The 11,561-nt window shown below is 36.1% G+C and overlaps 2 protein-coding genes across 2 annotated transcripts in view; one reads left to right on the forward strand and one right to left on the reverse strand.

Annotated features, from left to right (window-relative positions):
* The window catches only part of LOC131547376 (TBC1 domain family member 8), a 34,935-nt gene extending 31,871 nt beyond the window's left edge, over positions 1-3,064 (reverse strand). The window contains exon 1 of the mRNA XM_058787906.1: positions 1,167-3,064. Within this exon, the coding sequence (XP_058643889.1) occupies positions 1,167-1,293 (127 nt within the window). The 5' untranslated portion in view covers positions 1,294-3,064. The remainder of the gene's footprint in view (positions 1-1,166) is intronic.
* Positions 3,065-4,169: 1,105 nt separating this feature from the next.
* Positions 4,170-9,883, forward strand: pdcl3 (phosducin-like 3). The gene is given in 6 exon segments (XM_058787910.1): positions 4,170-4,293; positions 4,375-4,465; positions 6,276-6,419; positions 7,201-7,337; positions 7,340-7,408; positions 9,045-9,883. Coding segments are annotated over 6 exon segments (720 nt in total). The 3' UTR covers positions 9,200-9,883.
* Positions 9,884-11,561: the final 1,678 nt, after the last annotated feature.

Here is an 11,561-nt window from a genome sequence, read left to right on the forward strand (position 1 = left end):
AGCAGAGCGACGAGACTCGTTACATAACAACACCTCAAGTGACTTACTGCTCCTAGAAAATCATTACATCCATAAAAACACTACAAACTGCTGAAAACATGATTCTGTGACTCAACAGATCGAAAGGCATCATGTAAACTAAGGTTAATAGTTAGGCCTAACACATACACAAATTTATATTTTATTCGTTTTATTTATTTAATAGTTCAATAGTTCACACACACACACACACACACACACACACAACTATTAAAGTTAATAATAATTAAATTTATATATTTACATACATTTATATAAATATAAATTTTATATTTTAATTTATATATGCATATATAATTATTATATATTTTTATTATATATGCATTTAATGCATATATGCATTAAATATATATAAATATATGAAGTAAAAAATAAAACTGAAGGACTAATATAAGGACAACAGTTTAAAAAAAACACTTTTAATGCAAAACAGGTTGTCAAGCTGGTTTCAGATGTGTGTGATTAGCACACTGGTCAGTTCTGATCCTGAATCATCCAGTAAAATGAGCTAGTATAGAGTTAAAGAATCAATCCCTCATCAATCTCATAATCATAAAGTGATTTGTTCAGCTCATAAACACACAATCAGTTCAGTCTAACTAGTGACAGATCAAATATTATAGACTAAGTTAGATGCCTCAGATCATCAAAGCATAATACATTCGTGTTAAACATCAGTAAAAGCAAAGTGTTTAATGTCTGTCAGTTACAGAAGCATCAAAGTGAAAGCACAAGCTGATCTTTGAGCTTCATTATCTCATCTTAACAAGGTAATGCTGCACTTCATAACAGATTCAAATAAACCAGGTCACCCACAAACTCCAGTAAAACACACTTCGGCTCATAATAAAGAGCTTTTGCAAGAAATTGTGGGGGGAAAACACAGCAAAAATAAACGAATCTCAGTTATTTTGAGAGCAGAGGGGATGTTTATAGCCTTGTCTTCTGTCAGAAAGCTTCAGCTGATGATCTGAGAGCCACAGAAGCTCTTATGAGTGTTTGTTGTGATCTCTTCCACGAAGGAAACTCCCAGCAGAGACAAAGGAGAAAACCAGGACTGACTTCAGATCAAAACATTTACCTCAGAGCGGATCCAGGCTTCGTGGGAGTGTGATGTGGGGACTCACCTGTGATTTTGCCCCCCGTGTCTCCATGTCCTCGTCGGTGCTGCAGAAGGAAATAATCGTTGGATCTGTCCGTCACCCAGAGCTTGAGCGCGTTTTTCAGCGCCACTTCTTCAGGAGTGATCCACATCCTCACTCACACGAGTGCGGCTCGTCTCGTTGTTTCTAGTACGCACTAGTCTCCTATTCCGCCCATAACTGCAGTTCCTCTTTCAGCGACTGTTTATTTCCGCTTTTTCCAGCCTTTCCTGCTCGCGGTTCCGGCGAGGGAAGTTTCATTTCACCGCCTGCGGTTTTCCTCACGAATAAACGCGCTTCGTTCGGTCGGCGCGGGAATTTCGCTGACTGACAGGAATCAACCGACGCCTTTTTACACTGATTCGTGCTGATGTTTATGAAAAGTAATTTTACATGTGCTGAGGTGAAATAAAAGCCTACCGTCGTATTCGATCTGCGGAAAGTAGATTTTAATATCGCAAATAAACTTTCGCTACCGAGAAACACACCTGTCTCTGTGAGTGACAGCCGCTCCTCCAATCAGAAGAAGTCTCTGCCTGTCAATCATTCGTGCGCTCTGTCAGTGGGGGCGGGGCTTTAGAGAGAGGGGCGGGGCGTTACGGGATACAGTGATCGATAACTCGCCTAAAATTATTAAATTTAGTATATTTATAAGAATAATTATATTGTATTCAAATGTATATATGCAAATAATTAGCAAACTAAAGGTCCACGATTGTATTTATACACAATTACTCTGGTATTATTTGCCTTTTTTTATTAAAAATAATAAAAACACTGAATTACAACTCAACAACAAAAGATGTTTTAGTTCAATTTAAAATTTAGGTACATTATAAAATTCGCTTATTATATATAATAACATAATTTCTTATTCACAAATCTTAATGGGCATCACAAAAATGCCTCCTTTTAAAACAGAAATAGGTCACTATATACATAACAGGAGAGAAAGAAGAACATAGAACATTTAAATAAGTAAAAATAAATTATATCAATACAGTTTTTACATTTAAATAAGTTTAAAAATAATAAATTAAGAAACAATAAAGTAACTTGCATTAGATCTGAGCAATAAGACATAACAAAGCAAAATAAATAAATAAATAAATAACTGTAAATTACTTAAATGCATCCTTAAATCTATTGATTATAATGCACATCCTGTATGACAGGTTATTTGCTGATGAATATATATAAAGCTCACATAAATATAAATATGCTCTAAGAACATATTGCTAACGTTCCCCAGCATTACGTTATGAAGAAATTATTTCAGAATGTTTTTTGGTTTTTTTTACTTTTTTGTCTTGGTTATAAACATTTAGGGAACATTACATTTCAGCATTTTGTGAACATTGTGAGAACTACTTCTGAATGTTCCTTTAAAAAACACGAAAGTCCAACTAAAACTTCGGAAAAAGTTCCGTGAAGGATGTAAATAATGCGCTTTTAATAATGACCAGATCACATGAAACACACGCTCTATTAACCTTACCAGAAATTTGCCAGAAGTTCTAAGATCTATATTTTCTTTCTCCTTTTGTTCTCTTCTATTAATGTTTTAAAATCCTTATGTTTATCGAGATTTGATTTGTTATTATCGATTATTTTCATGGTTGTATATGATGTGTTCAGAATTGTGAGGATATATTCCTTCATTTTGATTTCAGAGACAGTAAATACAGGCTTATGGTTAATAAGCTATCGGTGAACATTAATAATAAACTATTTCGGTGAAAAATTATATTTCTGTTTACTAAACGAGCGTCAGTCTGTCACGCCTGTTGCGTCATCTGATTGACAGCGCGTCTGGGCTCACGTGCGCCGTGCTACAACACCATATATGGACATTCAGAAACACGCCGGAAACCGGTGCAACACTAATAATCGTCCTACGCGCTTCTCGTCCGCTCGACTTTAAATGTTCGCATTAATCATCTCGTGTACGTATGCGTTTTTGTCGTGACGCTAAAGCGTTTGTCTTGATTTCTCAGCCAATATATTGATAAAAAAGCATCAAAAGGTGGGTGTTTTTTTATTTCTCGTTAGGGTGTTCGGCCGGAAGAGTTTGAGCGGCGCTCCTTCTGTTTCCGGTGCAGTGAGAGCAGAGGTGCGATTCACACAGCAGAGAAACAACAGCTCAGACATGCAGGTTTGTGTCTTTTAAAACTAACTCTATTATAGTTTGATTCACGTTATATTGGAGCTGAAGTATTCGTTGAGTTGTGTTTCGTCGCGTCTGTGCGATGGATGATGATGATGATGATAGTTTAGTGAAGATCGTTTGACTGCTAGCTGCTTCAGTCTATACTCACAGCCTGAAAACTGTAGAATTGGTCATTGTTTATCAGTTTTGTTGGGTTGGTGTTAGCTGTAGCTGTGAATGCCAGAGCTAATATCAAGGAAAATGTCATTTCCAGGAGTGGAAAAGTCATGTAAATCAGTGTTTCTGTAGGGAATCAATGTAAATGTTTATAGTTGTATTACAGTTAGTGTTATTATACTAAACTAAAACCAAAATATAATATAAAATATATATATATATATATTTTTTTTTTTTTATAATTGAAATAAAAGTAAACTGAAATGACTTGTGAAATGTCTCACAATTCTGACTCTTCTCAGAGAGTGTGAGTTTATATCTGGCAGTTTTTATCTCGCAATTCAGAATTCCTAGAAAGAAAAGTTCAATTACCTTTTATTATTTTTATGACGTGCGAACAAGATTCCATAACAAAATGACAAACTTTAACTAAAATTAAATTGAAAATGCTAAATATAAAAACAAGAACTAATTCAAAGTATTAATAAAACTATAATAATAGTATCTCTGGTCCTGAAACAGCACTGAGGGTCTTGGAGGCACAGATTGAGCAGTCCCTGTAGCATGATGAGTGCAAATTAGATTCGTGTGATGTAAAAGCCTTGTTTCAGTGAACTCTGGAGCTGCAGTCGGTGTGTTTGATGATGTTTTTTGGGTTCTGAATGTAGGATCCGAACGCAGACACCGAGTGGAATGACATCCTCAGAAAGAAGGGCATCCTTCCTCCCAAAGAAGCGCCGGCGGAGGAGGAAGAGGAGGAGCAGCTTCATCAGACGCAGTCCGTCGGTCAGTCACCGGTCCTGTGAAGCAGCCAGCGTAGAGACTGTGTGTGACACACGAGCTGATTTATATTGTGTTGTTCTGCAGTGAAGACGTACGAGAGCATGACTCTGGACGAGCTGGAGGAGAACGAAGACGAGTTTAGTGAAGAAGATGAGCTGGCCATAGAGATGTACAGGTACAGCGCTTCACATCAGACACTGACCAATCTCTCTAGAAGAAGAGTCCAGCCTTGGTCTTTGTGAAGTTTATTCTTGAGATATTTAAGATTAAAGTTTGAAAATCCAAAGCTAAATATGGAAGAAAAATAAATTAATTAATATTTTTGTGACATTTTTATACTTTTATGTCATTTCATTTATATGAATTAATCTGATCATTTCTTATTATATTTAAAATATAATGTTATCATATATATGCATATTTCGTTCATTTGCAAAACGGATAACTCCGGTTTTAACAATTTTCAAAAATCATGTTTTTTTTTTTCATTGTGGATTCCATTTAATCTCATTCAGAATGCAGTTTGGTTATTTTGATTAGGTTACAATAAAAACATAGTAACATAATATAAAGCATTATTTTTGAAAATTTTAAAAGATGGCATTATCTGTTTTTGCAAATAAACTCTTCATATATATATATATATATATCTCAAAATGTTCTGTATTAAATTTCTGTAATTCAGAAGAAAATTGTCGCTCATTTCAGTCTAGCTTTGTTTTTATACTAACTTTATACTTAAAATTTTAAGATTACAGTTTGAAAGACTAAAATCAGAAACAAAAAATGACTAAAAACAATATAGACATTTAAAAAAGGTCACATTTAAGTCTTTACATATAATGCATTATAAAAGTGATGTATAATGACCTCATGAATAATTGTAGACACAGATATAATTCATCTATTCATTGAACACACCTTTAGAAAGTATTATGCATTAAAACACTCAACAAACTACCAATTTGACAACATCCAAGCAACCTGCAAATATTATAATACATTTAACTTTGGTTACAATTTTTTATGAACAGATATAATGCGTTATAGCATACATTATGATTGAAATTTGAAAGTTAAAATGAGTTATTCTTTCAAATAAGTGACTCCAGCTCCTGTGTTTCTCATGTATTGAGTGACCGCTCTGGTGTCGAGAGAAATCAGGAGTAAGAACATGATCTTACTGTAGTTCTAGACTAAATATCAACATTTACTCATCTCACCTGCACTAAACACATTCAGTGTTCCTCACAATCAATAAAAACACTCGAACGCAAACTCAGAATATTATACAAACCTGCAATAATTAGATATGTTAAAGACAAATATCATTTATACATTTAATCCCATTTTATTAACTGATGTCTTTGCTGCTGACCTTCGATGATTCACTTCTATCATACTAATAATCATAAATGACACATTTGTGTTTTATTTTAGTTATCACTGAATAGAGTTGATCTTTCTTCTCCTGCGTCGTATTCTTCATGTGATTAGTTTGATCTGCGTCCTCTACTGTACAGACGTGAATCTACATCTCCTTCAGTCTGAGCCGCATTCACTTCACTTTTAGTGTGAAAGAGCTTTACATTTGTACAAGAACAACTTTTTATATTAAACACAAACAAACAAGCCCTGCCCAGATTTACAAAGCAACTCAAAAGTAACGCAACGCATTACTTTCCATAAAAAGTAATTTCCATAAAACTAATTACTTCCTTTTTTTAGGGAGTAAAGCAATATTGTAATGCATTATTTTAAAAGTAACTCTGCTGATAGAACGTCTATCACTGGAAACGAGTCTCAGTATTTGCCCTTCATTCTTGTATTCATTTGCATGCTGATTGTAATCTGATCCTTTTGTTCTGGCATCTGTTGAACTGCCTGTAACGACTCTTACGCCGCAGAGATGCTGTCGAAGCACAGAAGCACGGCGTATGTCTAGTTTAAACACTGCTCTGTTAATGCTGGTTTGTCTGCGGCAGACAGAAGAGGCTGGCGGAGTGGAAAGCCCATCAGATGAAGAGCGTGTTCGGGGAGGTGGACGAGATCTCGGGGCAGGATTATGTGAAGGAGGTCAATAAAGCCGGAGCAGGAATCTGGGTGGTGCTGCATCTCTACAAACAGGGGTGAGACTCTCCAGTCACTGCATACTGTGATGAAGATGTTTACTGCAGCATAGACGTGACCAAACACACGGAATGAACCCCGAGCATCCTAAGATCAGACCTTTCATACGCTTACAGTCTACTACCCTTAACACTAATTAGGGCAAAATCATAAATGCACATCAGAAAATTCACTTATTGGTATTTTCCATCCTATTGAGACTCAGATAATACAATTGCATGATTAAGTATTAATTTCTATAATTTCTCCCCCTTAAAAAAAATTAGCTGACTGCAAGCTTTTGAATGGTGTAGTCGTGTATAATGTTACAAAAGATATTTATTTCAGATAAATGCTGGTCTTTGGAGCTTTTTGTTCATCAAAGAATCCTGAAAAAAAAATGTACTCAACTCTTTTAAATATTGATAATACAAATAATGTTTCTCAAGCAGCAAATCAGCATATTAGGATGATTATTAGATCACGTGACACTGAAGACTGCAGTAATGATGCTGAAAATACAGCTGCATCACAGAAATACATTACAGTTTAATTTGTATTCAAATAGAAAGCAGTTATTTTAAATAGTACAAATATTTTACTGTTTTTGCTGTATTTTGAATCAAATAAATGCAGGCTTGCTGAGCAGAAACATTAAGAATCTTCGTGTTCTAAAACATTAGCTAGTGTGCCTTCCCAGAACCCTGCTGAACACATTCTATCATATCAGTATCGGTGTATGTAGTGTTAGTGTGGTGTCGACTCTTGTCGGAGAGGTAAAGCGTGTGTTTTCTGGCTCAGGATCCCGCTGTGTTCGCTGATAAACCAGCATCTGTCTCAGCTGGCCCGGAAGTTTCCTCAAACCAAGTTCCTGAAGTCCATCTCCAACACCTGCATTCCCAACTACCCCGACCGCAACCTGCCCACGCTCTTCGTCTATCACGAGGCGAGATGAAGGGGCAGTTCATCGGGCCGCTGGTGTTCGGAGGCATGAACCTCAGCTGTGACGGTCAGAACCAGAGCTCTGTCTCTCTCACACATCACACTCTCCGTGAGGCTCGCTTGCTGACACACAATACCATCAAAGAGGAGCTTTTCAGGAACTTCACATTCATTAATTTAGCACAATCTTCATGCAGCTCTTAATTTATTTATTTTACTGATACACAGTCAAACCAAAAATGATTCAGATATAATTTTTGATATTTTTACTAGCGGGTGCAGGACACTATCGTTCATTTATGTAAGTGAAGAAAGCAAAATAAAGTCAACTGTGACGCATTATACCCAGAAATCCTTCATACAGTGGACTGGCAGCAAAACTGATGCAAAAATGTGATTCGACACTTTGAGCTGAGCATGTTTTGTTACTCGGTCCGACACTCGGGCTCTGATGCGGTCATTTCTGCGGATCGAGTATCGGTCAGACGAGACCGATCCTAAACCGATATTGTGCGCATACTATTCTGTTATTGTTGAGCCCCACGAAAGCACAAAAACATTATAAAGCACCATAAAGTTTTCGTGCACTATATTTCAAGTGTTCTGAAGCTGTTGCATAGTTTAATCTGAGGTGCAGATTTATATTTAAGTCGTTAAACTCGAGTTCAGGTAAACTCTTCTCTCCGCTGCTTCTGTCTGTCATCCTCGGTTACTACAGTCACACTCTCCGAGAGCGCACAGTAACTGAGGTTTAAGACTGTTAAAAGAAAAGGCTTAATAAACTAACGCACAGATTTAATACGCTACGCATCAATATCTTTTCCCTTTGTACTTTTTCTATGCGGACTCAGAGGGCTGCGCAGCCTGCGCGCTGTGACTCCGTGCTGCTTCAAGCGCATCATTCTGCGCTCGGGATGCGCATAAGCGCTCTGTATTTGAGCCTTCGTTTTATAATACTTTTGTGCAATGAAAGATTATTAATAGTCTTTCTTGTTCTGTCCTATCTATCATTATATCGCTGCCTTCATTACTGTGCTATAGATTTAAAAGAAATGTCGTTTAATTGTATAGTATATATTTATATATAAATGCATTTGTTTGTTTTTTCATGAATGTATTTTACAACAATACAAAGAGTGAGATTGTGTGTGTGTGTGTGTGTGTGTGTGTGTGAGTGAGTGAGATCACGTGTGTGTGTGTGTGAGATTGAGATCGTGTGTGTGTGAGTGAGATCACGTGTGTGTGTGTGTGTGTGTGTGTGTGTGTGTGTGTGTGTGAGTGAGTGAGATCACGTGTGTGTGTGTGTGTGTGTGTGTGTGTGAGAGTGAGATCGTGTGTGTGTGTGAGTCAGATTGTGTGTGTGTGTGTGTGTGTGTGTGAGAGAGTGAGATCGTGTGTGTGTGTGAGTGTGTGTGTGTGTGTGTGTGTGTGTGTGTGAGTGAGTGAGATTGTGTGTGTGTATCTATATATCTATAAATATATAAGTCAATCTTTATGCAGCCCTTAATTTGTCATTATTTTAAAATGAGTGAAAATAGTTTTTTGTGATGCCCTTTTAGATTTGTGGATAAGGAGTTTCGTTATACATCTTGTTATATATAATAAGTTTTTATTATTATTATATTTGTTATATAATGGTATCTGCATGCAGCTGACTCGGGGAAAGAAAGCAAAGCCTGTATGGTGTTGTGTTGTGTGTTCAGAGCTGGAGTGGCGTTTGTCTGAATCCGGAGCGGTTAAGACGGATCTGGAGGAGAACCCCCGGAAACAGATCCAGGATCAGCTGCTGACGTCCATCCGCTGCTCCGCGCCGCGCACGAGAGATGATGATGATGATGATGATGAAGACGAGGACTGACGTTTATATCACGTCACAGCTGGACAGACCGCGGAGACGAACTACCCCAAAACATTTTAAACCAGCCATCGCTTCAGGAACTATTGACCAGAAATGCCACGTTTTATATAAGATTTATAACAACACAACCTTTGTCAGTTCAACACTTGCCACCATTTATTATATAAAAACTAGTGCGGTCAAACCATTAATCACATCCAAAATAAGTTTTTGTTTATATAATATATATGTGTGTGCTGTGTATATTTAAGTATATATAAATACACACACATGCATGCATATATTTAAGAAAAACGTTTCATTTCTATATGAAGTGTTTATATATCAAATAAAATATAAGAATATGACTATAAAAATGCATAAATGTAAATATTTTCAAGATATATACTGTATGTGTGTATATACACAGTACATATATCATGTAAATAAACTTTTATTTGGGATGCAGTGAATGGTTTGACAGCACTAATAAAAGCTATTGTGTGCTTGATGAAGCTCAGTTTAATGTTTTTTAAGACCAAGAGAGAAAATGTAAGGAATAAATTGAAATGAAAGCCATACGTCGATATGGTCTATAAATGTGAATGTCTTGTATTAGAAACGCTTAAAAGTCTGAAAATACAACCTCCTGCAGATCTTTTTCATTCAACAGAACATTAAATAAAAAAACAGCTGGGGTTTGAATATCTGCTTTAAACACTAGAAGCTGAAATAACGTCTGATCACTTCAGGATCTTTAGTTTTCCATCAGATCAAGACATTTACTGGAGAAGCAAAATCCAAGATGAGAAATATTGTTTTATCAGAAATTGAGTTTATGATCAAAACGAGAACAAAGATCTGCTTAAGTTTTCATTCCCCTCTGGCAGATATTTGTTCTTGTTTTGATCATAAACTCGCTTCGTTTTTAATAGTTTCACGTAGAAAGACTCTGCGTGTTAAGTTTGCGTCTCCAGTAAATGTATCTTGATTTAAGGAAAGAAATCTATTGGTGTTTTGCAGCACATGCAACGTTTGATGCCATGACTTGATGAATTCAGATGTGTGTGTGTGTGTGTGTGTGCTGATGTGTTCTGTGGTTGTTTCCATTCACTCTCAGCCACCAAACACACCTCATAGTCATATTATTAAGTCATATTTAGGGACATAAATGAATACATCACAGGCAATTTCCCATCAATTTCCTTTCAGCGTTTAGCATCATCCAGGTGTTGTGATTCGCACGCTCTTAACTGTTTCTCTCTGATGTAGCAATAATACATGAACCGTCAGCAGGCAAAACAAGGTTTTAATGAAATCTGGTGGTGTTTTGTAGCTGGACATGTTTCAGAGTCCCAGATACGAGCAGAGCAGGTCTGGAGAGAGAGAAGAAAGCACGGGGTTACATCACTCACATCTACAGACCGCTTCAGGACCGGAGCGACTGCAGCTCGTCTCGTCCGTCTGTGGTCTGTTACCCCAGAAATAAACCTGGACGACAGGTTCTGGGAACCTCGATAGTGGACGAGCATTACTTCAACTTAAAAACTTCACTTTAGTTGCTGCCTTGATTTTTAAATGTAATCAAATTGGCTAATTTCAGGTTAAAATGTAGTTGAATCATATGAAGAGTTCATTTGCAAAAACATAACTTTTTAAAAAAATGTTCAAAAATCATGTTTGTTTTTTTCCTGTGTCCCAATTAATATCAATCAGACTGCAGTTGGGTTGTTTTGATTAAATAATAATAACAAAACAAAAAAATACAGCTAACTAACACAATAAAAAACATGATTTATGAAAATGAGTTATCTGTTTTTGCAAATAAACTCTTCATATGTAACTTTAAAAATTGTGTTGAAATTGGTTTAAATTTAAAAAAAATATTAAACATTAAAAAAATTCAATTAAAATAAAAATTAATTATTGATACATTTTTTAAAAATTTAAAACATATGATGTTTTTTTTTTAAATGATATTTGATAAGTTAAAGTAATAGAAATTTTTTTTTTTTTACAGTGTATTAAATGAAATTCTTGTAATCATGAATGGCTGGAACAGTAACGCAGATGACCTGCTCAAGAAGCGAGGGAACCCTGAATACGCTTCAGTTTTAGCTGTGTGTGTGTGTGTGTGTGTGTGTGTGATGCGCACACACCTCGGATGCGTCGTCCAGACGAGCCGCAAACGTTCTTCAGCTTCTCTGAGAGAAAGACACGCGTTATTCACAAACACACTGGAGCCGCTGCAGAAATCACTCAAAACACTCACTAAATATGTGCTGTTCTGGGAATCATATTCTCCATTCAATTACCAAATAACTCAAATAAAACTGAAATGAATAAAACAAAAACTAATACAAATGACAAAAATAAAATTATT

The sequence above is a fragment of the Onychostoma macrolepis genome, chromosome 09, assembly GCF_012432095.1.
Source record: "Onychostoma macrolepis isolate SWU-2019 chromosome 09, ASM1243209v1, whole genome shotgun sequence".
NCBI classification, from domain to species: Eukaryota; Metazoa; Chordata; class Actinopteri; order Cypriniformes; family Cyprinidae; genus Onychostoma; species Onychostoma macrolepis.